The following is a 27,464-nucleotide window of genomic DNA, read 5'->3' as shown; positions in this document are numbered from 1 at the left end:
CTTTTGCCCATTTTTATTTATTTTTTTAAAGATTTTATTTATTTGTGAGATGGGGGGGATTTGAGAGAGAGCACAAGCAGGGGCAACAGCAGCCTGAGGGAGAAGCAGATTCCCCGCTGAGCAAGGAGCCTAATGTGGGACTCGATCCCAGGACCCTGGGATCATGACCTGAGCTGAAGGCAGACGTTTAACCGATTGAGCCACCGAGGTGTCCATTTTGCCCATTTTTATTTATTTATTTATTTTAATTTTATTTATTTATTAGAGAGAGAGATGGAGCACAAGCAGGGGGAGTGGCAGGCAGAGGGAGAGGGTGAAGCAGGCTCCCTGCTGAGCAGGGGTCAATCCCAGGACCTGAGCTGAAGGCAGACGCTTAACTGACTGAGCCACCCAGGCGCCCCATTTTTAAATCCGGTTATTTGGGGTTTTTACTGTTGAGTTGTAGGAATTCCCTATATCTCTTGGATATTAACCTTTATCGGATAAATGGTTTGCAGATTTTTCTCTCATTCTGTAGGTTCCTGTTGACACTGTTGATTGTTTGCTTTGCAGAAGCTTTTTAGTTTGATGTAATTCCATTTGTCTGTTTTTTGCTTTTATTGCCTGTACTTTGGATATCGTATTCAAGAAATCATTGCCAAGGCCAACGTCAAGAAGCTTTTTCTCTGTGTTTTCGTTTAGGACTTTTATAGTTTCAGGTCTTTCATCCATTTTGAGTTGAGTTTTGTATGAAGTATAAGAACAGAAACTATTTTCATTCTTTTGCATATGAATATCTAGTTTTCCCAGTACCACTTGTTGAAGAGACTATTCTTATGTAAGTTGGCAGCTTTGTTAAAGATCTTTTGACTATATATATGTGGATTTATTTTTGGGGCTCTCTATTCTTTTGCATTGGTCTATAGGCCTGTCCTCATGCCAGTACCATACTGTTTTGATTACTGTAATTTTTAATATGTTTTGAAACCAGGATGTGTAAGGCCTCTAGCTTTGTTGTTCTTTGTCAGGATCGTTTTGGCGATTTGGGGTTCTTTGGGTTTCCATATGAATTTTGGGATTTTTTTTTTTCTATTTCTGCAAAAAATGCCATTGGAATGTTGATAATCAGGATTGCATTGAGTCTGTAGATCACCTTGGATACTTATGGATATTTTAACAATAATTGTCTTTTAATCTGTGAACAGAGGATGTCTTTCCATTTATTTATATCTTAAATTTCTTTCTGTAGTGTACAAGTCTTTCATCTCTTTGTTATGTTTATTCCTAAGTATCTTATTCTTTTTGATACTGTTGTAACTGAGATTGTTTTCTTAATTCCCTTTATCCAGATTCATTGTTAGTATATAAAAATGCAACTGATTTTTTTTATGTTGATTTTGTATCTTGAAACTTTGCTGAATTCTTTTGTTCTAACAGTCTTTTGGTTTTCTCTGTATAAGATCATGTCATCTATGAACTGAGATAATTTTACTTCTTTGTGATTTAGATGCTTTTTATTTCTTTTACGTGTCTAATTGCAATGGCTAGGACTTCCAGTACTGTGTTAAATAGAAATGGTGAGAGTGGGCATTTTTGCCTTGATCCTGATCTTAGAGAAAAAGCTTTTAGTTTTTCATCGAGTATGATGTTAGCTGTGGGCTTTTCATGTATGGCCTTTATTTGCAGTCATTCTTTTTATATTTAGATGCAGTAGAAAGTTTATCTATTGGAAAGAATTCTTAAGCATTTCCTCAATGAAAAACCTTCTTCAGCATTACTCGAAGTCTTTCGAGTACGCTTCTCCCACCATTGCAGGGATCTTTAGTGGCTTAAGTCTCTAGACTCTATTTCTCTCTAGAGTGGAGGGAGATGATGCTCAGAGAAATCTTTCTCATTTGTCATTGCATTTGACTTTTTGATACTGAGCATATAATTTTCCCTTTGTCTCTTGCTTTTTTAGGTAGTGTGTTAGGAAGGGAGAGCTGTGATCTCCCAAGTTCTTAACTGTGTTTAATTATAATTAAAAATAAGGGATAGAATTACGATTTGTTGAGCACCTGTTGTGCACTTCATCACTTTAGCTTAGATTAACCTCTCGAGTCTGATTCAGTTCTGCACCCTAAGAGGGAACCCAAACTACTAAGTAGGTGGTATTATCTTCATTTTATAGGTGAGGGAAGTAAGGCTCGGAGAACTTGAGTGACTTGCCCAACAGCAAGCACCCAGTTAGGAAATGACAGATGAGATCTGAACCTAGATACAAGCCCTTCTGATATGTTCCATCTCCTTAATGCATCAGTGATTGCCTAGTGTCCTGTGGGACCTATAGGGAGAGACAGATGCAGTCCAACTTTGGCTCCCAGCTGGAATAATCTGATTTTTCAGGACTGGTTCTTTTCACCTAGCTCAGGTACTTCCATGCCCTCCAAGCTCTGGTATTGCTCTCCCTACGACCACTGAGGCTACTTCAGTCAGGGTCTCAGTAGATGTCTTGCAGTTTGATGGTGTCTTTTGTCTTTATGTGTCTTATAAAATCTGAGATTTTGGTGTTCTAAAGATCCTTAAGAGAAAAGGTTTGTCTGTTTTGTTACATGTTATTGAATAAAGAAAGTCTACCCCTCTAATTCAGTATACAATCTAAGTTTGTTGAGACCAATCACTCAACTTGTGTACCCGTTAAATTTTTCTTTTTTTCCCTCCAAGTCCTATGTGCTGGCTGGCTTCCAGTTCTAAATGCCTCCTGTATTTATGATCAGAGCAGCTCAAGGTTTCCTCACAGGCTGCTGGAACAAAGAGTTGTGCAGGTTTGAGTCAGACAGACTTGAGAGAAAATGTCCTCCCAGGCTTTCTATAGGAACAAGAAATAAAAATTTATCTGGCCCTTACTCCTTCCTGTTCACTCTCATTCTGTGCTGAGGTTAGCCAGTTAGACTACAACTCTGGGTTAAACACTTTATAGTGTTTATAAATACACTGTATATTATAAATACACAATATATAAATACATATTTATTCACTCCCTTTATGGTATGGTAGCTAGAGCCATGGACTGAATACTTGGGTACTTTGGTCTCTTCCTCAAACTCCTCCCAAGACATGGGCACACAGTATGATCTTGGGCAAGTCCGTTCACTTGTCTGAGCTAAAATTTCTTTTTATTTATTCTGTAGGCTTGGGAATGTCTTCCCTACTAAGAAAATCCATATGAAGTCTCATGGACAGTACTTAATAAGTGAATATTTGTTTATCCAACATGCATTCTTTGATTACTTTTTCCTGGGTTCTATCATAGCCTTATGTCTGATAGAGGGCATTTTTATGACACATTACCATAGTGCTATAAAAATAACAACGATAATGGTGAAGATATCATTGTCAACCTTCCATAAATGTTGCTATGTGTTAAGCCCTTTTCTAATCATGTGATAATGTATTAACTAATTTAATGCTCACGACAATCCCATGAGACAGATAGTATTATTTTCTCCACCACACAGGTAATTTTTGTTCAGATTTTGAATTTAAGTTCAAATAGTTAAATGACTTGCCTAAGATTATACAACTAGAAAGTAGCAGAACCTGTTTTGGAACAAAGGTGGTCTAACTCCAGTATTCATCCTCTTAACCACTGTGCTATTCTGCCTATCTCAGAATGCACAGAATTAGAAGTGGATAGAGGAAGGACCTAAAGTTTTGTCTAGGTAGTGATAGAAGGATTCACAAAGAAGGTGGCATTTGAATTAGGTGTTAAAAGGCAAGTAGGAGTTTGTTCTTGAAGAGTGGTGTTGCAGGGGTAGGAAAGAATAGACTCAAAGAGAAAGAGTGTTCAAGAACATGGAGGCTTTGTGGCTTGAGAGGAGGGTAAATGGACAAGAGGAAGGCCATAGTGAGCTATGGTGCTGGGAACAAAGCAACTGAGCTGTCCTAAGAGTATTGAGAGACCCTGGAGTATGGAATTGGAGGGGAGGGAGTCTGAGTGTCTCTCTAGAGAGTTCTGGGAATCCTTGTGAGGTTTAAATAAATTCTGGTCCTAAAGAAGGAAAGAGGGTATCCTGAGCACCCAGTCTAACACGTATCAATTTCTTCTCAAAGATATCAGAGGAAGAGATCGAAAGGATCATGTCTGGGCAGGAATTTGAGGAAGAGGCCAATCACTGGAGCAACCATGGTGACAGCGACCACAGTTCCCCTGGGAACAGGGCTTCAGAGAGCAACCAGCCCTCACCAGGCTCCACACTGTCCTCCAGGTGAGCTTCAAGGCAAACCCAGCATCATCTAGGGACCACCCAAAGAGTAGACCCACAAGGAACCTCTGGTCAGGTATCCCGGCCAGTCTGTTTCAGCCATTGTACTCTTGCTCCCTCAGTCTTTTGGGTAGGGGCCAGGATGACACAAAGCAGCATTTCACAGCCTACTTTTTGCTAAAGACCTTGAAAATGTCAGCAGTCTCTTCTGCAGGCTAATAAAGTGACATAGCTGCTGTCTGCGCCTATACATTCTTTACCTAACGGAATACCATTTTAAATGTAGCTCTTTTCTCACATTTATCACGGAAATAAAACAAACCACATTGACAATATTGAATTAAGTTATTTCTCTGTCTCAGCAATAGTGAAGATTTTCACTTTATAAATTTTAAGAAACTGAGAAATTTTAAGCTAATTAAATTTGCTGTTATCATGGAATACCAATTTAGAGACTCTTGGTTCAAGAATGTTATCTTAAGTTAGTTGTTAGGTGTAAAATGTAGCCATCAACTACCAGGGTAGATTTCCTTTTTGCAGAAACCTTTCTTATAGGAAAGGGATTGATCAACTTTTTCTATAAAGGCCAGATAATAAATATGTTAGGCTTTGCAGGCCACACAGTCTGGGTCTCAACTACTTGGCCCTACCATTATAGTGCAGAAATAGCCAAAGATTATTTTGGTGAATGAATGTGGCTGTGTTCCATTAAAACTTTATTTACCGAATAGGCCACAGGCTGTAGTTTGTCAACCCGTTACAGGAAATGCATCTAGGTAAAGCCAGAGGATTTTTGTTTAGGTGACAGAGTGGTTAGATTTCTCCAGGAAAGGGACGAAGATAAGAATCTGCCTTTCTCTTGGTATTTTTATTATAACTTTTATTTGTTTGATTGTTCCTTTTTTGTTCTTTCCTTTAAATGTTTAGGGGGTTCTTGCCAGATTCTTTACCAGATTCCATGTCAGATTCCTTGCTAGGTGCTGGATTTGTTCTATGACCTAGCCAGGCCCTATGCCTTAGTTTTCCTAGCAGTAAAAAAATACATACCCCCACCTTTGTGGATCATAGTTTGTGAGTATCCATTAAAATCTCTTCAAATGTGGCACCTATACAAAGAATTTATCAACCACTGTTTATTCAGTACCTATTTTACCAGGTCCTGGGTGTCCAATGATAAGTCACACATACACACACCTGCAGAGAGTCCCTGTCTGTGGGGGAGACATGCATGTAACCATTAATTATGTCCCCAATGAAGACAGATTGCATGGCCTAAAAACACCTTAGCCACCTTGAGCAGGCAGGAGACCTGCCATGGTTCTGCTTGACATGAGACTTTTCTCTTCAGTAGGTCTGTGGAACTAAATGGATTCATGGCATTCAGGGAGCAGTACATGGGGATGTCTGTGCCTCCACACTATCAATACATACCGCACCTTTTTAGCTATTCCGCCCACTCGCCACTCCTGCCCCCACAAGCTCGCAGCCTGGATCCCCAGTCATACAGTCTGATTCACCAGCTGGTATCAGCCGAGGACCTGGAGCCACTGGGCACGCCCATGTTGATTGAAGATGGGTGAGTGCCCCATTTAGCCCTTGCAACTTCAAAATGATCCCTACCCCACACCCACCTTCGTCCCTGGCTGCTAATACCCTAGGCTTTGGAATGAATCAGGGGGATAATGAGTAACAACTCAAGCATCAGAGGACAAATCTGTATTTATCTTTGAAGTCAATGGTCCCTTGTTTTTCTCTTGAGCATCTTTTTTCAGAGTTGGGCTGTTTATCAATCCTTAGGGAATTGGAATTAAAGGACTTTTGTTTCTGCTTGGGCCTAGGTAAGCTAGGCCCTGAGGTGGTCTGAGTGCTTCTCTGGCTCTGAGCCAGAGATGAGCTGTAATTCTGGGAATAATTATACATCAAGTCTAGGCTCATTAACAAGACATTCAAGGCACTAGCTGGTTGTGGACTGTCTGCATCCCTAGACAATGTACCCATTGGTAGCCTGGTGCCGTGTGCTCTGTGTGCAGACCTGAGTGGGTGGAAGGAATACTCTTGTCAATCCGCTGTCAGCTTTACCTAAGTAGATACTGATTCAGCCTCTAGGCCCACCAGCTGCTGTATCCATTAATCCTTTGGCCTAAGGCATAGGCTGTTTGTTATCAGGCTTAGACCTCCTAAGGTTTGTATCCTGAGATTTCTTAAGCTAATTTCCAATATCAGAAGGGGAAATTCAGGGGAGCCTGGGTGATGCAGTCATTAAGCGTCTGCCTTCGGCTCAGGGCGTGATCCCGGCGTTCCAGGATCGAGCCCCGCATCGGGCTCCTCCGCCAGGAGTCTGCTTCTTCCTCTCCCACTCCCCCTGCTTGTGTTCTGTCTCGCTGGCTGGCTGTCTCTGTCAAATAAATAAATAAAATCTTTAAAAAAAAAAAAAAAGAGGAAATTCAAAGATCTACTTACAAGAAAGCCATACAAAATCTTTATAAACCTGGGTGTGGGGTGTGGAGACTAGTCATGTCAAGGGGCCTTGAGAGAACGAAAGCTGGAACCCTGTCTCATTCAGCTCAGAGATGAGAAATGCTCGCTCCTTCCATTCAGCAGTAGCTTACAAGGGCTGAGCAACTTTATTTCTGAAGTCTCACCACCAGGGGGTGCAATGAGAGCAGCAAAAGCTTCTGAACTTGTTCTCTTCTGTTTCAGCCATATGGCCTCGGGCTTATTTCTGTGCCAGTCCCTGTACCAGGTGGGCACCATATCTGCCCTACTGGAGCTCTTGTTGCCACAACTAGTGTAGGAATGATGGAATTTTCTCTAACACATGGAACATTAGTGGACACCAACATTAAAAGTCATATTCCCAAATAATTGTACAAATTTCCAATCCTCCTTTCCTTTCTACAGCCTTTTCTCACCAAACCCACTTCTCCAGCCCTGAGCTTGCTACTGGCCCCAGCCCTGCCTCTTTATCATTAGACTAATTTGAATGGAGCTGGAGACCCATGATCAAAGTCAAGGAACCCACTGCCAGAGACCCTTTTAATTCTTAAAAGTACCCTTTCCCTGTGCCTCCATCCTCCCCCTCTGCTACTGGAAGTGATTTTCCACTGTCCCTACCCCTAGGTACGCTGTGACTCAGGCAGAGCTGTTTGCCCTGCTTTGCCGCCTGGCCGATGAGCTGCTCTTTAGGCAGATTGCCTGGATCAAGAAACTGCCTTTCTTCTGCGAGCTCTCAATCAAGGATTACACGTGCCTCCTGAGCTCTACCTGGCAGGAATTAATCCTGCTGTCCTCCCTCACCGTTTATAGCAAACAGATCTTTGGGGAGCTGGCTGATGTCACTGCCAAGTACTCACCCTCTGATGAAGAACTACACAGGTAAGGACTGTTGGCTAGGGAGGAAGTCACACAACCAAACCATTGTCATCCCTGCAAGGTAGGGATGGAGTGCCCCCACTGACACTCCAGAGGATAGGAATTAGAGCCACACACAGGGCTGGCTTTGAATCCTTACTCTCCACTGACTAGCTTTGTAACCATAGACAAGTCTCTGATTCCTACATTCTGAATTTATAAAATGGGATAATTACCAGTATTTCCCCAACAAGGTAGTTGTGAAAAATAAATGATACTGTGCAGCGAACCTTAGCAGAGCGCTACACTATTATTATTATTATTATTATTATTATTATTATTTTATCACATCTGGATTACTGAGGTAAGATAATGTATCTGGGAAATACAAAAACCTAAACTCTAAACTTCATCTGTAAAGTGGGGGCCTCTGAGCTATAGTTTATAGTTCAAGAACAAGATCTAGAAGTCAATATGGTACCTACTATATGCCAGGCACTGGGCTTAGTATTTTACATTACTCTTATTCTTTTCTCACAGCCTCTAGCATTATAGGTGTTGTTATGCCTATTTTATGGATAAGAAAACTGAAGTTCAAAGAGACCTGCCCTTTAATGTTTTGGGTTTGAACCCAGAGCCTGGATTTGAACCTATGCCTGCCTAATGTCAAAGCTTAGGCTCTTTGACTGCATCTGAGATGCAGTGAGATGGTAACAGCATGGGACTAAGAGACCAAGCGGCTCTCTTCAATGTTTTCTGGCATAACTTCTCATCCTACTTGGTCAGGATCCTAATCTCCTGGTCTAGCACAGATCTTTTACTCACTCACTTTGAAGACCTACAGCACGTGGTGACACCCCAAAATCAGGACAAATGGATCTGTTGATACAACTTTTCTGGCTTATTAATTTATCACGTGAAAAATAAAGCTTAAATCACATTTAAATAGACATTTCAGTAATTCACCTTTATTGAACAGTTTTAAAAAATCGAAGTTTTGGGATTCCAGAACACCAAGAAAGAGGAAGAGGTACCCCCATCAATGAAAACTGGAGGGATGGGGTACTAGCCCGCACACTTCTCTACACAAGACCAAAGTGCCTCTCCTCTGTCACCCAATTGCCATGGAATAAAGACAGGCTAAGTGTTAGGCTGAGAGTAAAGCTCCAAGACTCTCAGGGGCCCTTTGCACAGCTGGGGGAGGGAGGAGTCTGGATGCTGACACTCTCCCATTTTTCTGATATTTCCTTTTCAGTGATGCTTACTGGCTTCAGGGTAATCTATAAATGACAGAGTTTTGAACCCAGCTGACACTTTGTCCTATAAACAGACTATCTGATTTTACAGATGACCTAACCTCCTGATTTGAGCCTTTAATTCATTGTTTCCATCAAATTCATATCTCTTGCTCCTTGATTCTGGGCCAACTGAGTGTTTGAATTGCAGTCAGTAGGCTTTAATATTGTCAGGGTTTGCAGAGCTGGCCCAGTGAGTCTGGCCCCTGTTCGCCTGGAATCCACCAGTGCAGCCTGGAGCTGTCTACAAAGTCTACCTATGGGCTCTAGTCCCTATAAAATGATGGGTTTTCCCAGGCCCTCTGCAGGTAGGCAGGGATCATTGGCCATGCAAGGCTCGTTGTGGCTTTGAGCTTCATAAAGCACCCCATCCCACTGTATCCAGTCCCTTGAGCCCCAAGAGCAAGGCAGAGGCCAGTAAATTAGTGAGGAAATGTTTATTTCTAGGAAGGCTCCTTACCGAGGAGAATGTAGAGCTGTACTGTCCAGTATACTAACTGCTAGCCTCGGGTGACTTTTTAAATTTAAGTTAATTAAAATTAAATAAAATTAAAAATCAGTCCTCATTTGCACTAACCACATTCCACGTGCTCACTAGCCACATGTGCTTAGTGGGTACTGTATTGGACAGTGCAGATCCAGAACATCTCCATCACCTCAGAAAGTTCTGTTGAACAATGCTGATTCTAGAACATGTGTTAGTTCTGAGGAAAGAAATAGATTTGTTGTCAGGACTTACTACTCCATGTAAGAAGCATATGTTATCTTTCCATGGAAAAATACAAGTTAAACTTCAACATGTTAGTTCTGATTACACACCCATGTACCTAGGACACTGTTCTGTGTGTCAGAGGGAGGGGTGTTGGGACCAAGATGATGCAGACATGGTTTCTGACTCTGAGGTGAGAGCCCCTATTTGTGGCTTAGGGGATTGGGAAACAGATAGAAACAGGTAACAATCTGTAATCCAGGAGGATACTGGTGGCGATCGAGGGGCATATGAGGGACTGTGCCAGCACAGCCGAGGGAGTAAGGACCTCTACTTGCATAATCAGGTAATGTAGACATTTAAGCTGCGTCTTGAAGTGGGTTTTCCTAGGTAGATTATAGAGAATAGGAGGAAGGCAGGAGATAAAACAGAGTCCTAGAAGTTAGAGTTCCTGGGTGATTGGTTTGTGCAGGGAACCAAAAGCAATCCTGTGGATTAGGGTATAGAGAGAATGTATCTGAGAGAAGAAATGAGGGAAGAAATGGCTGGAGAAAAAGGTTTAAAAAAAAAAAAAAGGGCAGATCATGAAGGTGTTCAAATGCCGGTGTAGGGGCTCCTGGGTGACTCAGTCGGTTAAGCGTCTGACTCTTGATTTCAGCTCAGGTCATGGTCTCAGGGTCCTGGGATTGAGCCCTGCGTTGGACTCCCCACTCAGCGGGGAGTCTGCTTGTCTCGCTCTCCCCCTGCCCCCTGCTCACACACACACGTGCACTCTCTCTCTAAAGTAAATAAATCTTAAAAAAAAAAAAAGATTCATTAAATGCCTATCAAAAGAATTTTGATTATATTATGTAAATACTCTTAAATCATAAGATGTTTTTATGTGGAGCAATTACATGGTCAGGTATCATTTTAGAAAGATCCCTGTGGCTGTAAAGCTTCAGGTGGATTGGCATGGACAACACCAGAGGATGGTGGCTGGGTAAGAGGTTTTTCATAATCCGGGTAAAAGAAAACAAGGCCTGGACAAGGCAGCAGTGACTATGGGAATAGAGAGGGCTGTACAGAGTTAAGAGATAACAAGGAGGTGTAGTCAGTGGGACTTCAGTGAGGCAGAAGTTGGGGATGCTGCCAGGCAGGTGAGTGCCAGTTCTCTTAGCCAAGATAATGCAGCCTGAGAAGAACAGGCGAAGAGATGAGCCACTCTGAGTTTGGTTTGGAGTCTGTTGAGCCTGAGATGCATGAGCCGGCGAGCCCAGGGGGTCAGAGGAAAAGGAAGTATGAGAACCTCTGGATTCAGGCACATTAGAGTAAAGCATTCCTTACTCTGCTAGAAACCCAGGGTGTGGAGTCTGTAATTGGCCATAGCTCTTTTTTACCTTGCCTGCTCCTGCATTACTCCTACTCCCCCAAAATGCCTTTACTTTTTCACGACTCTTGAGTGCAAGTGAGTTCCTGCTGTCATGAAAAGGCTTTTCCCTGATGATACATGACCACCTCCTTTTCTCGTCTCAAATATTGAATCAAATTTATGGTACCCATTTTCCTTAATCAGGCTGTTATCAGACAGTGAGCTGGGCGAATTTGATTTAAAGCAGATTGTAGCACCAGCCAGTGACTGCTCCTGGCCCTAATCAAGACTCCTTCACTCTCAAGAGAAGATGCCTTGCACTAGATGGGCTTTAATGGGCACTTCTATCTCGTGAGCACTGCTCCATTTCTGCCAGATCTCTGGAAAGTTGCCTCCCAGCTTCCCTGCTCACACCCTAGCTGTAAGTTTCAAGAAACAATCTTTTCTTTTTGTTGTGATAACAGGAGCGATGATGATGATACCATTAATAATGATAATAGCTAACAATTATGGGCTGTTTATTGTGCCAAATTCTGTCTTAAGTGCTTTACAAACATTATTTGTTTAGTCCTCACCACCGCCCCAAGCAACTGCATTAATGTCCTTGCTCCACGATGAGGAGCATGAGATTCAGAGAGGTGAAAAAACTCAAGGCTACAAACCTAGAAAGAGATGAAGTTGAGATTATCACCTAGATCTCTTGTGCTCCAAAGCCCAGAAGCCTTACTATTACACTCTACTAAATTATTTAGCCTTCTAAAAAAGTTCAGCTTTCTGGAATGTGGCCTAGAGTTGCAGTCTTACTTTCAATCTTGGCGTGTTTACATGGGTGTTGAGATGACAATTCCTTTAAAGCTGATGACTGCTCCTGGGGGTAGGTGCACTTAGCTGAATGAAAAAGAGACAACTGGGCCTCTCGGCCCCCTTAATGGGACATAACTTACATAGTGTCAGCTTCAATTGCTGACTGAATGGTCCAGTGGTTTGGGGGATCCTGGCAGGAATGTTTTCTTTGTCCCAGCATGCTTGTGTAATGGGAACCTCGAAGAAGAATGGGTGTGTTTGTCCAACTTTCTGGCTTTAAATGCTGATAATTTGCAGACAGGGAATACAGGGGCGTTAGAACTGTGGAGTGGGCAGATGTGGAGGAGGAACGGCTGCAGGAGAAAGCAGGCCCATGGAACAGAGAACAATTTGTTTATCAAGGGGTGGGATGCGGGGTGTGGAGGAAAGCTTTGCAGTCGGGCTGTGGAGACTGAGTGGGGGCTACTGGGCTGGCTGCCAGGCCCCCACCACTGCCAGGGGTCTATGATGTTTGCCTGTCCTAGGAAATGTGGAAAAGAAGGTACGTGCTGTCCCCAAGAGAAAGGGCAGATTTGGGACATATTCTCACGCCAGGCACTTGGGAGCTCCTTTGTGTCCCTCACATCAAGACTCAGCCAGCAGTAAGTTCACCACTGCTGGCTGGGGGGTCTGGCTGATAACCACACACCTGCAGGTTCTGCAGTGCCAGAGGGAGCACTTGGGGCAAGCGGGTGCTGATTAAGGGAGAGAACGTTATCTTTGTTTGCTACACTGCTCGGCCACAGACAGATGCTGGCATTGCCGCTCTCCCTGCGTCCTCCTTTTTGATGCCCTACCACATTTCCTCCCCACACCACCCCTCCAGGCAGATACTAGAGGGAATTCACAGTCAAGACCTTTTTCCTCTCAAGAACAGAAGTAGTCATCAGAGTCCTGTGATGAGGCATGCTCTTCATTCCCAGGCCAACTGCCTCCTGCATGTCTCAGTATCATGCAGGCACTGCAGCAAACCCTACACCTGATTGAGGTGGGCCCTGGGCTGAGTCGCTGTGGGAACACAGAGTTCCTGAGGTCTCCTGTGGTGGCATGAGGTAGCCTTTCCCAGTTACCAGTTAAGAGCAAGACAGGGAGTGGACAGTTTAGTGCTGAGAAAGCAAGAGGCTTGGAATTAGAAAACTTGGGTTTAAACTTTGGCCCCACCCCACCACCACTTATTTGCTGTGCAGCTTCGGGGTAGGCAAGATGCTCTTCTTTTGCTTCCTCATCCCTAACGTGCAGGTGTGATATTACTTATCTCACAGGTTGTCAGGAAGGTAAAATAGAGGGGCGCCTGGGTGGCTCAGTTGTTAAGCGTCTGCCTTCAGCTCAGGGCGTGATCCCGGCGTTCTGGGATCGAGCCCTGCATCAGGCTCCTCTGCTGGGAGCCTGCTTCTTCCTCTCTCACTCCCCCTGCTTGTGTTCCCTCTCTCGCTGGCTGTCTCTCTCTCTGTCAAATAAATAAAAGTTTAAAAAAAGTAAAATAGAATGCAGTAGGGGCACAGTAAATAACCTCTCTGAGCTTTGTTTCCACATGTGAACAAAGAGGGCTATAATACCAATTGTGTAGATTTATTGGGAGTATCCAGTGAAATAATGTGTGTAGAATATTTAACAAAGTAATTGGCAAGTAACAAACACTCAACAAAGGGTAGAAAGGTAGGTAAGTTTATATAGTAGTTATTCAGTATAAATTTGTCTATCAGCCAGTTTGGGAAAGTATTAATAAAGTTGTAAAAGCCATTGGGCCAGGCACAGAGAGAAATGGAGTCAGCCCTCATTGTTCAAGTCAGCGAATGGAGGGAAGAAGCCCCAGGTTGTGATGGGGCTTTGAGGCAAAGAGGTCAGGCTCTAGATTGCGGGTAACTGCTCCTGTAGCTCCCCCTGGTGCTTGAGAAGTGCAGATGCCAATGGCCCCAACCAGAGCCAGGCTTTCCCCCCAGGAAGAGAAAATGTGCTGCTTGCCCAGGAGGCCAAGCCTTTGCAAAGCCTTCAGAGTCAACGCAGAAGGCAGTAGAGCCCAGACAGCGGTAGTACATCCCTAGGTGTTCGGCACCCTGCCCAGATATGGACTTCTTGCCTGGCATAGGGCTGCAGTACTCAGATCTGAACATGACACCGGGAGGTAGTCCCAGGGCTGAGCATCTTCTCTCCTAGCCGCATCTAAGGCCTATCTGGAACTCTCCTTAGTCCACTCCTAGAAGGGCAGAGGCTGAGCCTGACCCCAGCTATTACACACTCTTGCTTCCCCATTAAGCCTTTTTGCCTGCTTGGTTTGGTGGTATCTCCACCTCTGGTATGAGGTATTGCCCACTATGACCCAGAGTATTAGTCTCCTAACCTGGGGCTCCTTTTTCTAAAACTTGATCTTTCCCCAAGGAGCTTACTTCTAATCCAAAGAAAGGAGCATGGTCCACATTGAGGCTTCTCTGCTACAGTATGATGCTGTCCTTAGATATTGGAAAAACCAAGGGCTTGGGAAGTTAGCCCAGGTTCCAAGTTTTAGCTCTGCCACCAACTAGCTGTGTGCTTGTGGATGGACCAGTCCCCTCTGCTCTTTGAACTTCAGTTTCTCATCTATACAGTGGTAATGATAATCTCACATAGCCCATAGAGCTGAGAAAATTAAATGAGAAAGTGCACGTAAAGTGCCTAGCACAGAGACTGGCACAGCATGGAGGCTCAGTTAATGTTTCCCTTCCTCCCTAGCTAAAGTCAGGGATGCCAGTAACATTTTTCATTGTGCATAACCTCAGCCCTGCTGGGAACCGTGAACCTAAAAAATACAATCATCAGCTTTTTCTTCACTATGGCAGAGGCTCAGATAGAGTCACCATGGCAGCTGCCATTGATACTGGGGGCTGCATCTCAACCGTAGCAGTATCTTAATAATGTCATATTTTTCCACATTTACATTTCAGACAGCCTTTGGCCCTTGTTACCCCAAGCAGACAAGCATTATTATTTTACAAAAGAGAACCTCAAAGCGTAGAGGGGTCAAGTGATTTTCCCAAGGTCTTAGAACTTTCGTATGTTGGAACTGGATTTGAACTTAGATTTAATTGGCCCCACCTGACCTTAGGAACAGTAGCTTGTATGAGCTGCCTTGCCTCTAGACAAACCATGCATCTACCTGTCTTTCAGAATGGTTTTGGGTTCCATTTCCCCCAGGCTCAGGCTCTTTTCTGTCTTCAATGCCTTAAGAAGCTGTAGGAGACCTCTGTCTTCCCTTCCTTGACCTCCATTGGTCTCAAAACCCACTCACACCTCTGTCTGTTCTCCAGATTTAGTGATGAAGGGATGGAGGTGATCGAGCGGCTCATCTACCTATATCACAAGTTCCATCAGTTAAAGGTCAGCAATGAGGAGTATGCTTGCATGAAAGCAATTAACTTCTTAAATCAAGGTAAGTAGCTGGAGGTGAGAAAAGGTTTTGTGGGGTTAGTTTTTTGTTTTTTGTTTTTTTTGTTTTTGCTGGAGATCATTTTCCCTCGTGTTTCACACACCACCTCCCACCCCTTTGCCCTCAGGACTGTCACACAGAATCTGTCACACTATGTGGGTACCAATCCTAGAAGGCCTATGCTCTCCTCACCCTGCCCCTCTATAACGCAGGGCATGCTTTGGATTTTTTTCTTCAAACCTAAATGCCACAGTCTCTATAACTCATAGAGGAAGGAAGAGGATTCGCTTTGTTTAGTCAGTTTTAATGCATTTAAACACAGACACCAAGGACAGTACATGCGTCATTTAAAATATGTACCAAGTTTACCAGTGGCTGAAGAAGAGCAGGGTGACTGATGAAACTATTGGAGATAAGACGTCTATGACAGGCTGGCAGTGGTTCTGACAGCCTTTTCAGGGCAGAGTGGGGGGTGTACAAAAACTCACACAACATGTATCAAGCATGGCTTTTAATTAGAAGAGTGCTGGATGGGATTTATGCGGGGTATTACCTGCAAAGTGGTGCTAGTACCTGGAACATGAAGGAGAATTTATATTCTCTTTTTTCCAAGGTAGTGTATGAGTGCTCTGTTCTCACAGTGGAACTGGGCTGTTTTGCTTCCTGTGACATTGAAATTGCTCTGTTACTGTATTCAGTTTCCTAGTCCAGAGACTTCTGATCCCCTCCTCTTTGCTTACTCCTCCTGCTGCTTCTCCACTATTCATTCATTTATCTTCTCCATTCATTTATCTGCTGTTCCGTGTGCCTTCCCTAGACCAGGCACTGTGTTGAACATTAAAGACATTAAATAAAATAGATCCCAGGTCCCTGGCTTCAAGAAGTTGACACTCTAATGGCACTTGACACATTACTTGAGACTCAGATCAGGGGAGATCAGGAGCAGCTACTTGGAGAAGAAATCTGAGCTGGTCCTCAAAGGCTGGGTAAGATTTATATAGAGAATATATCCTATTTTATATATAAATTATATAGATAAGTTATATTTATATTCCATGTATAAAAAGGCGTTGGTATGTGCATACACACACACACACACACACACATAGATATACATTATATATATATATATATATACACACACACACATACATTTATATATAAATAAATGAGAGAGAAATCTATATAGAAAAAAGCTGGAGTGACAGCCCAGGGAGAATAAATAGTATGAGCAGAAGCACATAGGAGACCATGTGTGAGTACGTGCGGGTATTAGCAAGCTTTCTAATTGGCTCCAGCAAAGGGTCAGTTTAAAGACATTGTAAAGGATACATTGTGAAAGGTAGATTATTCAGTCAGTTGTTCAGCATCCACTGGTGACTGTTTTGTGTCAAGCTCTGTGCTGGGAGCTATGTAGGAAGTTGAGATACAGCCTAGTGCTCAAGTGTCTCAGTCTAGTGACTGTCCTTTATAATTTTTTTCCTTCTTTATCTGATTTCTCTTCCCTTATCCAGAGTTTTGTTCCTCCATGATAGAAAGAGAAAAGATCTCCTGTTGTGACAATGTTGAATAACTTTTAATTGAAAGATGCACATATTCAAGGAGCTGGTGTTTCTTCCACAGTAGAAAGCCCCTCCTTTTCCTGTGTGGTTTTTTCACAGATATCAGGGGTCTGACCAGTGCCTCACAGCTGGAACAGTTGAACAAGCGATATTGGTACATTTGCCAGGATTTCACTGAATATAAATACACACATCAGCCGAACCGCTTTCCTGACCTCATGATGTGCTTACCTGAGATCCGCTATATTGCAGGTAACATTCTTGGTGCTGGGCTTCCAAACCTTCCTTGCTTCTCTTGGCTTGTGAGAGAAATGAGACAAGCGGTGTTTTCAAGATGCTCATTACAGGCTCATCACCAACTGCATAAAAGAGCTACTACCATTGCCCTCAGGAAAGTTATATTATAATGAGAAGTTTGTATTTTCTTTGTAGGGAAGAGAGTCTAACATTTCCTGAGTGCCTATCATGTGCAAGGTGCTTTGTGACCTTATGTTACTTAATCTCAGAACAAACTCTGCAAGGCTGATTGTTGGTGATATTGTGGTCCTTCTGTGGATGGGGAAACAGACTGAGAGTTTCTCAAATGAACTTCATTTCCTGACTATATACTTTAAAATGAATACTTTAAAAGGGTGTATTTTGTGCTACATGAATTAATTATATGTCAATTTTAAAAATTAACTTCATTTCATAGAATTTCTTACAGATTTTTGGAGATTATTCATTTAAAGCAGTATCTTTAAAATAATTCTCAAGAATCCTACCTTTGCAAAGGAGTTTTTGTTGTTATTGTTTTATAGTCTTGACCCCCTTCTGAGCTTCTTGACATTTAAATAGGCCCATTTCAGTATAAAATCCTGGGTTTTGTTGTTATTGTTGTTTTAGTTCTTCTAGTAAAGATTCTTGTGTATAGTAATCCAGCACATACTGAGGGAAAACTCAGAAATGTGACCTCTAAGATAAAACTGTTCCTGTCAAAGTCAGCCACCCAATTTTGAAGGAAAAAATTTTCAGTGTGACAAAGGAATTTTTTTTTTCTTCTACTTTTTGGACCTAGATAGTCTAGAAGATCTGAACTAGACCTAAAATATTGGTATTTTAGGGGTGCTTTGCTAGTTTATGGCTCAGCATTTCCAAATCTATGTTTTACTGAATAAGATATTAATCAGATGCTCTCTGAAATAAAGGGAAGTGAGTAGTTAATACCCCACTCTCCCCCCACAGAACTGGATTCTCAACTCTGGCAACATTTTGAATCACCTGGGAAGCTTTTAAAAAAATTTCTGTGCTTGGATTGCACCTGCAGAGATTCTGATTTAATTGGTATGGAGTGGGACCTGGGCATCAGTATTTTTTTAAAACTCCCCAGGTGACTCTAAGGTACTGGCAGGGAGAACGACAGCCTCAGATATTTACAAAGTATAGTAGCACACTGAATGTTCTGGAAGTCTTCCAATAGAGAAACCTGTATACCTTTCTTAACCCCGAATTTCTCAAATTTATTTGTCCCTGTGACCACCCGCTCCTTTTTTCCCCAGTACTTTTATTAACCCATTTTACTATTCTAAAGAACAGTGCTTTATAGAATGCTAGTTAGGGAATCTACCAGGAAAAAAAGTAGGATGTTTCTCAGGGTATTTTAGCTCTAAGAGAACATCTAGGAATACCGTTCAGTTTAAGATTTCTCATCTATAAAATGGGAATAACAAATAATATTTATCACAGGGAAATATTGTGAGAATTAGATCATGCATTTAAACACCTAGCACAGAGTAAGTAGATGGTAGCAATGATTATAGCTTGCACCATTACTAGACTCTTGAGGGTAACAGAATGGGTGTGGGTATCAGGATGTTAGCACAGTTTGTCTGATACTCCTGTCTTTGTGACACTACTGGCACTTTCCTTGCTCCAGTCCCTCAAAAAGGCAATATTCTCCCTTCACCAGCCCAAGAGGAGGCAGACACGCTCTTCCACTGCAGCCACTACTAACTCTTCTTTTCCCGCCTTGTTACCAGGAAAGATGGTGAATGTACCCCTGGAGCAGCTGCCCCTCCTCTTTAAGGTGGTCCTGCATTCCTGCAAGACGAGTGTGGGCAAGGAATGACCTGTTCCCAGCACCCCTCCTCAGGCCAGCCACAACGCCTTGGGTGGGGAGGACAGGCTCCAGAAGAAAGAGCCAGAGAGACCAAGATGGAGGCTGTGGAGCAGTGTTTCCAGTTGCCTCCATAGCAAGAAGAGTTTTTGTTTGTTTGTCTGTTTTTTTAACCTCATTTTTCTATATATTTATTTCACGACAGAGTTGAATGTATGGCCTTCAACATGATGCACATGCTTTTGTGTGAATGCAGCCGATGCATTTCCTTGCAGTTTACAGAATGTGAAGATGTTTAATGTTACAGTGTTGTCGTTGTTTAGAGATAGTTCTTTTGTATTTTGAGGGAGAGGGTGGGATGGGGCTGAGATGAATATTTCCATAATGTTGACAAAGACGACTACCTCAGTGGAAAGGGAGGGGTGTGACCATCCATCCTTTTTCCACATGTTCTCAGCAGACTCCTACATTAGTCTGTCAGAGAGCAAACTGCCTTTTTCTAGCCACAGAATTGCCAGGTAAAGTGAAAGAGCATACCACAAAGGGGCAAAGTGGTGTTGGGAGGTTTATTAAGCAAAGTGGGTGAGACATCGGAAATAGGGCAGGAGATGAGGATTTAGCCATCTCTTTTCTTTGGAAAGCATGGTAGTTGAGGGAGGAGGGTACAGTGACCAAATCTAAGTTAGATGTCCTCCCTCCAAACAACTCTTCAGGGAGAAGTGTTTCTGTTCTCACACCATGCTGTGGGCTCCCCCCACCCCTGCCGTCTAAACCACCACTATTAGTTTCTGCCACTGTCAACTTTTTATCTACACATGGTCCTGGCAGTAAGTTAATTCTTAGGACTTGTCTACCAGCTCCCTTGGGGCTCACAGCTACCTAGTGTCTTTACCCGGATCTACCAAGGTCTACCTTCCTCAGTCTCCTTGCCTCTCTCTTATAAATTTGACTTCCTATTGGCCCTTTGAAAAAAACAACTGAACAAAATGTCATGCTCTGAATCCTGGTGCCCACTGCTGATTTATTCTCCTTTCACCTTGCTTTTTTCAAAGGGTAGTGGGACAAAGGCCAGACTGCTAAAAGAATAAACAATCTTCCTTTCCCTGTTCTTCCCTTCACCCCATCCTGTCTCACCCTCAGGACTGAATCCAAAACCTGCAGTCTTTCCTACAGTGGGAAGGACCATTCACTCATCAGCTGAACAGAAGTTTTACCCCTTCATTCACCTCCCAAGTTCTCCTAATCTCTCCAAAATGAGACCAGGTTTCCTTAGAACAGAAAGTCCAAGTACTAGAGTGGCTCACCTGCCTGTTAGATTATCAGTAGCCTAGCTGACCAAGGCCTGGAGGGCTGGAGTCCAAAGCACCTGGAAGGGGAGGGGGGGCTTGAAACTACCTCATGTTCCTAAGGGCCTGGCTGCCCCCCTCTGCAGATACGGCCTGGACCTCCTAGTTTTTCACTACCTACTCTACCTAGTCCTGGGAAATGTTCCTTACCCTCTTGGCTTTGGCCAGTGGCCATACCATGTCTGTCTTAGAGCTCTTTCAGGTGCTTTTCCTTTCTCTGCCTTACTACAGCGATTGTCCCTGCCTGTACCCAGGTACGTCCCACAGCCAGTGCAGCAGACAGACCACTTCAGCTGGGTGCCTCCCTGGGTGGGCTTGAGGGGCCTGCAGCATTTTGTTTTGCCTGTTTAGTCAAAGGCCGTTTGCTCTCTTCCTAACCCGGCCTAGCAAACTTACCTAGTGGGCCACCACATCATGTGCATACCAGGTAGTCTGTATCGGATTACAATTTTTTCTTTCCAGTGAAATGTTACGGGTACCAGCAGAGTGATGACTTTGTCCCTTGATGGATCTAAAACTCAGAGCATTACTCCTTAATGCCATTTCCCCAACTGCTCTGAGAAAGAAAAAAAGAGACACGTTCCTCAGGAAAAGCTCCAACCAGAATGTTTTTCACATGTTGATGGAAAGATTTTTGTGTGTGTATCTGTTTATTTCTAAGTTCACAATATTTTTGTTTCCCTGAATATTTTATTTAACCAACTAGATCACATTCTTTGGCTACAGGTCAGACTCCGAGCTGCTTTCCTCAAGATAGGGGAGGAGGCATGTATCAGAGTCCCCTTCTCCAAGACTGCTTCTGTGTGCAGTATTTTCCTTTGCTTAGATCTCCATCTGTCAAATTATTATTTTTTGAAATTACTTTTCTCTTAAATTAAGCATTTTACCGGTTGTGTTGGCTATCAAAGGAAATTGCTCTGTGACAAGAGAACATGTCTCTCCAATAATGCAGCATTAAACAGAGCAAGTTGTTAATTTGTGGAGTGGGGAAAAGGTTCTGCAAGTTGCCATTGTACAAATCCATTTTTACAAATGTTTGCAGCAGATTCCACAGAACAAAGAGCCCATTCATTGCCAAGAGCCCTGCAGAATCTCTGAGCCAAGTGGCCGTGTGTTCCAAGCTGGAGCCTGACCTGTGGACAGCCTTTAATGTCTTCTACACCCAGTCCTTTTATGACGTGGGCTTTTTTTAAACAGGGTAAAGTGAATGTGTTGCATTGCAAACTCAGGTATTATGAGGAGAAGGTAGGAGTGTAGCTAGCAGCGTGGAGACATTAGGTCAGCCACTAGATGTATTTGTGAATTTGGTTTGAAGGACACAGAGAAAGGTTGGAGGGGGAGGTTTGGTGGTGTTTGTTTTTTGCCTTTCTTCCCATAATGTTTGGTTAACAGGTAGCCTTTTTGCTAGTGGAAGAAGAAAAAAGTTGTGCATGTTGTCTCTAATTCCCCTCTCTTCTGTCCTCTCTCTCATCCCCTACTACCAATTGCACTCACTTTGAGTGAGAGTTTTTCCACCATAAAAATAGAAAGCTGTGTGGTAAAGGAGAATCCTCCCTCCTTGCACTGCATTGAAACACACAGGCTTTCCCTTTTCTTTCCCTTTGTTTTCTTGACCCAAGACAGAAGTTTGGAATCTTGGAACTTCACCTACAACTTATGCTCTTTGGGTCCTCTGTAGAATTTTGGAGTCTTTCACAAGGTTCAGTGGTCTTGCCCTTAATCTGAAGGAACTCCCCAGAACCTGTCTCAAAGCACTCCACCTGGCTCAGAGGACACCCAGCCCCATGCTTAACCCATAATTGAGGTGGGCGAACCTCCAGGGATAGAAGGCAGCATGCAGGAACGTCCTTGTCTTGTTCCCCAGAATCAGAGGATGGATAGAGGGAATCTAAGGGTCTGCACAGCGTTGCTGACAGTTACCCGCTCCACACTGACCTGCCTCTCACCTGCCACCCCTTTTCAGGGATGTGAGTACCTGCCATGGCCAGTATGTCACCAGGTCCTTAAAACCCTGGGCTCTCTGAGCTGCCTTGCTCTGCTCCCCATTTCCTACCTTTGTTTGTTCTTGATTTCTGGGGAATGGGACCTATGGAGACAGATGGACAAACCCAGCATGGGCAACATCTAAGCCATGCCCAAGTTGGCCAAAGTAAGGGGACCCTAGCCTCCCGGCAGGACAGGAAGTTGAGCAGTGATTCCAAGTCTTTAGCTCTGGATCCCTGGTCTATGTCTTTTTCCTTGTTGCTTTTTAAAATTTTACAATTATTTTAAGAAATCCAGTCTTTCAGATCAGATCTTTTATTAAGCTTTAAATTTTTCTTTATTGATTTTTTTTAAACAAAAAGCAAGACAAAACAAAACAAAACAAAAAAAAAAAACGAAACAAAAACACCACTGCTCTCACTTTCCCCAGTTTGATCCATGAGAATCCCCTACACTTCCCTCTGCCTTTGCAGTTGATCATTCCTCCCTCTTTCCTGAGCTCGAAGCATCTATGTCCAGTGTCTGTGAAATGATGTTTTATCTGTGTCTCAGGATGAGAAACGGCAATCATTCCACCAGGTGCTGGAAACTGATTAGCCTCGAGGCAAGGGTTTCTAGGGCCACAGCTCAGGGATGTGTATTTAATTACAGGGTCCCCAGAAACCCCTCTCTTGGCTGCCACAAGCAGCAGCTTCTTTTTTGGGCTTGATACCGGACCTGGACTGTTTCCTCAGAGGCAGGAGCCCCAGAGAACATGCGGAGTCAAGGAACACGCTGGGGCCTCCTTCTTGGCTAGACCTGGGCTACCTTGAAACGTGAAGACTTCTGGCTATCCTGCAACATGAGCTACAGTGGCCCTGCCTCTACCAGCTCGTAAAATGCCTGGTCCCTCTGCCCAGTCCAGTGCCTGTCTGGCCTCCCTCTTCTGGGCCCGCAGCCCTAAGGGGAGCACAGCCTGCTCAGGAATCAATGGCAGGCTCAAAGGGAAGGCGTGAGTTAGGCCAGAGCTTGCTCCAAGCCCAAGAGAAAAGTTGTGTTACTGGTGGAGCCTGGTCTTCCAAATCCTGGAGCCAGCCCTGCCAGCCAAAGGATCATTTTTGCCCTTTGGTGACCATTTTATTTTTCTTTCTCTGAAATGTCTTATAATAGGTAATAATGTTGTTGACTCAAATTTCCATGAAAAAGAAAAAAAAGTAAAACTACCTCTTGAGTGACATCCTGATCGATTCCTCTCTGAGGAATCCTGTGGGAAAAGAATACTGTAGCTCCTGCTCTGTTTACATGTTTCTGTCGGGAAAGAAACTCTGCCTGCCCTGGGGTGTTGGCGTTTTTGTCCGTGTTGCCATCCCAGGCTTGCGATAGGGGCTTGTGGCTGCGTTGTGATGTCTGGGGAGTCCCAGCCACCTGCCCAGCCATGGACTAGCCACCCCCTTGAGGAGGCCACCATTTCTTTCCTGTGACCCAAGGCACAGGGGCACCACCTCTCACAACCCCACCTTTAGGGGCTGTGCTAGCACATGCATCAGTGAACATATCCTTGGGCTACCTACCCTAGGCCCACTTCTACCCACAGTCCTGTGTAGGAATCGTGTAAATGGGATGTCTCTGAGCCCTTGTCCCCAAAGGGCCGGCCAAGGGCTGCCCGCCAGCCTGGCGCCATCAACCCTGCATGACCAAATGATAGTTGGTGGGCTCTGCAGGCTACCCAGGCCCTCTGCTACCTCCCACCCTGCCAGCTGGCAAGGGATGGGCCCTTTTCTGTGAATTGACTACCTGTGGAAATGTGACCAATTAGTGTGAAATGCATGTTTAGCAAATGTTAGGTACTGTATTTGAACCAATAAATGTGAATCCTTCTGCACATGGCATGTGTCCGTGAAACTTGTCTGGGGTTCTAGGGAGGGACAGTGGGGTGTCCTAAGAAGCTGGCTGGTGTCTCCAGACCTGTTGGTCCTGCTTGTAGCTAACACCCACTCAGTTCCTCTTGCTGAGAGGGTCTGGCAGAGGGCTGTCTCTCAGAGCTGCTCGAATCAATGAACCAGTACCGAATAAGGTGTCTGCTCTGTGTGCCAGGCACTGTGTTGGGACTTTTCACAAACCTGAACCTCCTTGAACTTCAAGGATTATTACCTCTATTTTATTGAAGTGAGGTGAAGGTACTCATTCAGGGTCACCCAGTCAGAAAGTGGCACAACTAGAGGAACTTAGTCTGATGGGGGAGGCAAATACAGACCTTTGCGGTACAGTGGAACTGAGTTGTAATTAAGGACATATATGAGGTGGCAAGGATCTAGAGGAGGGAGTGGCTCGTTCTACTCAGGAAGTGCTTCACAGATGAGCGTTGAAGGCGAATCTTGAAGAAAGGCATTAGACAGAGGAGGCTAGACCAGGTAGAGGTGAGAGGGATCAAGACATTTGAAGGCTATGAATCCGAAACATGGAATATTCAGGTATAACAAGGGACTGCCATGGCAGGAATACTGGCAGATGGAAGGGATAGCAAGACTTGAGGTTGGAGAAGCACTTGGGGACCTTGAATGCCACGTTCCGGAGTGTAGGAAGGAAAGCCATCTGCTAAGTCTCAGGAAAGAGAGCTACATCTCCGGGACAGCAGTGTGCTGGTGGTGGCCTGCCTGTTCTGTCACTATGGTCCAGCCGATTAATACCGGTCTTCCCAGGAAATAGATGAGGTTTTCTAGAGCTGAGAAAATGGAGGGTCTGCGAGATCAAGAGATGTGCCCAAAGTCACACAGGAAGTGTCAGAGTTAGGACTTGAACCCAGATCTACCCAACTTCAAAGCCCAACCGTCCTGTAAACCTGCTATTCATACCAGAGAAGTGGCAGAGTTTGGGTTGAGGGTTATATGAAGACAGGAAAGATGAAGGCTGAGGAGAGTCTGATCAAAGTCTATTAAATCCCCATGTGTGAAATGAGGGGAAGCCCAGCTGCCTTCCCACACCTCAGCCTCCTCCAGCACAAGGGACCAGAGAGCCCTTGAGATTTGAAAGAGATGGCTTTAGAACAAAGGAAACACTGCAGAACTAATTAATAGACTCTTCCTTGGCCCACAAGAGGGAACAGATAAGACACAGAGGTGTGAGGAGGAGAAGAAACACATTTGCTGAGCGCCTAGTGAGTGCCAGGCACTAAGATTGGTGCTTTACATGCATTGTCTCCTGTAATCCTCGTAACAGTTTTACAAGGTTCAGGTCTCAGCCCCATTTTACACATAAGCAAATTGAGGCCCAAAGAAATTAAGCTGTTTGCCTGAGATGACACATGAGAAAGTGGCAGAATTCGCTTTTGAATCCAGGTCTATCTGATACCAAAGTTACAACGGGCTTCCTCCCTGCTCTGCCTGAGCAATTCAGTAGCGCTGAATATGAATGTCAGGAGTTTGTAACAAAACTCAGTAATGGCCTTTGGTTGAACTTCTTGCTATTAGCAAAACAAAACTATTAAACTAATAAAGGATTAATTTCTGTAAGAGGTGAGTGAATAGACCCAACCAAATTGATCTGAAAAGCAGTGCTGTCCCAAAAATATGTAGAATGCTATCGACACCAAATCTGTGGTTTCTCCGCATAGACAACCCAACAAGGTGGCTTCATGGAAAAAGAAGTAGGAGTTCCATTGCCAAAAATCTGGGAACTACTGCACTCGCTCTACCTTCCTCTAACTGCCTCCCTCACCTTTGTTGGCACGTTAAAGGCTCTGAGAAGCCTTGCCTGAAGAAAACTAACCTGTCTAGCCCAGGGCCTACCAAAAAAGTGTTTAGGCATGGAACATTTTTTAATTACCGTTAAAATTCCGTTGGGACAGTGTTCTGTGGAACAAAATTTAGAACACTGCTCTAAATTTGTAAATTGCTACTGAACTAATGCTGAGCTTTTGATTTCCTTGAACGCCAGGCAATAATCTGGAAGAATAATGAACATATATGGAGCAAGGCAAAGCTCGGTACTAAGCGTTTTATATGCATTACATTGCTGATTCCTCAAAGCTGCCCTATGAAGCTGATGCTATAAAGATTCCCATTTTACAGATAAGAGAACCGAGGCCCAAAAAGGGTAAGTAATTTGCCCAAGGTTACACAACTCAAACGTAACCTCAGGAATGAACATAAACAAGCACTAGTGAGTGCCTCCTGTTAAGCAGGGTCTGTGCTGAGGTCTTTATCCTTAAACAACTCTCTGAGGTAAATAAGATCATCTCTGTGTAACTGAAGAGGAAACAGAGCTCTGGTGTATGTCAGAGTCTGAAGCCAGAAACCCCCAGAAATGGCTCATGGAGGGTGTTGGGATCAGGTTGGCTGTGGCTACATGGTCCCTCTCTCAGGGACCATTTTCTCAGGCAGCTTGTGTGACAGAGGCACATCAGCGGGGTCTCACCACCCGAGGTCTAACTCTCGCTCTTCCCCTTGCCAGTTGTGTGTGGCGTTGACCCAGATAGATACCTCTCACTTTCCTGGTCAGATAAATGGAGATGACGTGCCTTTGTCTTAGGAGTTAAGGAGGACTCACTGTGGCTGGTTCAAAGTAGGGGCTTAATTCAGTCAATCCACAAGAGAAAGCTGTATGAGAGGAGCCGCAGCCCCTAACACTCCAATAACGGAAACCCAGCAGACCCAGAAGCTACCTCTCTGGCTTTGGCTGCCCACCAGGATTTTAGGTCCATGGTGGTAATCAGTCTGTCTGAGATCCTATGGCAAAAGTGCCCAACTGTCAGACCCAGGGCTCTTGGAGTCTTGTTCCCTTGGCAACAAGTCTCACCATGGAGACCACAGCCCCATCCTTGCCCTCCCTGCAATCTCCCTCTCCACAGACCGTCCCTGTTCAATACCTAGTCCTAGGAGAAGTGTAGGAACTGAGGAAAGCACCAAGGAGGCCCTTCCTCAGAGTGAGGAGTTTGGGGCACAGCCGGCAAGAGAGGCAAAAGGAACTCCCATTTTTGTGTCCGCTGTGTGCCTGGCAAGGTTCTGAGGAGTTTACATAATGGGGTCTTGTTTAGGTTAAAAGCCCGGCACTTACCCTATTTTACATAGGTGGAAACCGAGGCTCAAGGAGACAAAATGGACCAGCCTGAAGTCTCACAGCTGGTCATTGTTGGAGCTGACACTTGAATCCAGGGTTTCTGACTCAGGAACCCTTGCTTTCTCTGCAACTCCCCACCCACAATGTCGAGGCACAGCCGCTGCAAAGTGGGGAGGGTTGGACAGTTGGGTGAATCCCCTCCACCCTAGGCCCTGGCTGTCGCACAAGCAGCAGCCAGCAGCCCTTTGAGGCCTGGGCTGGGCCCCGCAGCA

The 27,464-nt window shown here is 44.2% G+C and overlaps 1 protein-coding gene across 4 annotated transcripts in view; it reads left to right on the top strand.

The window, feature by feature from the left end:
• Window positions 1-27,209, top strand: part of NR6A1 (nuclear receptor subfamily 6 group A member 1) — a 227,950-nt gene extending 200,741 nt beyond the window's left edge. For 2 of the 4 annotated variants that reach the window (XM_057313752.1, XM_048222941.2), the window contains 6 exons: window positions 4,072-4,226; window positions 5,575-5,799; window positions 7,344-7,598; window positions 15,054-15,175; window positions 16,834-16,986; window positions 18,753-27,209. In XM_057313752.1, the coding sequence (XP_057169735.1) occupies window positions 4,072-4,226; window positions 5,575-5,799; window positions 7,344-7,598; window positions 15,054-15,175; window positions 16,834-16,986; window positions 18,753-18,841 (999 nt within the window). In that variant the 3' untranslated portion in view covers window positions 18,842-27,209. Of the gene's footprint in view, window positions 1-4,071; window positions 4,227-5,571; window positions 5,800-7,343; window positions 7,599-15,053; window positions 15,176-16,833; window positions 17,375-18,752 lie in introns of those variants that run through there. The other 2 variants (XM_048222940.2, XM_026513944.4) reach the window with 2 other exon arrangements.
• Window positions 27,210-27,464: the final 255 nt, after the last annotated feature.

Source organism: Ursus arctos, unplaced genomic scaffold, assembly GCF_023065955.2.
Source record: "Ursus arctos isolate Adak ecotype North America unplaced genomic scaffold, UrsArc2.0 scaffold_18, whole genome shotgun sequence".
Taxonomy (NCBI): domain Eukaryota; kingdom Metazoa; phylum Chordata; class Mammalia; order Carnivora; family Ursidae; genus Ursus; species Ursus arctos.
Note: the sequence above shows the minus strand (reverse complement) of the source record. Positions and strands in the feature narration are given on the sequence as shown.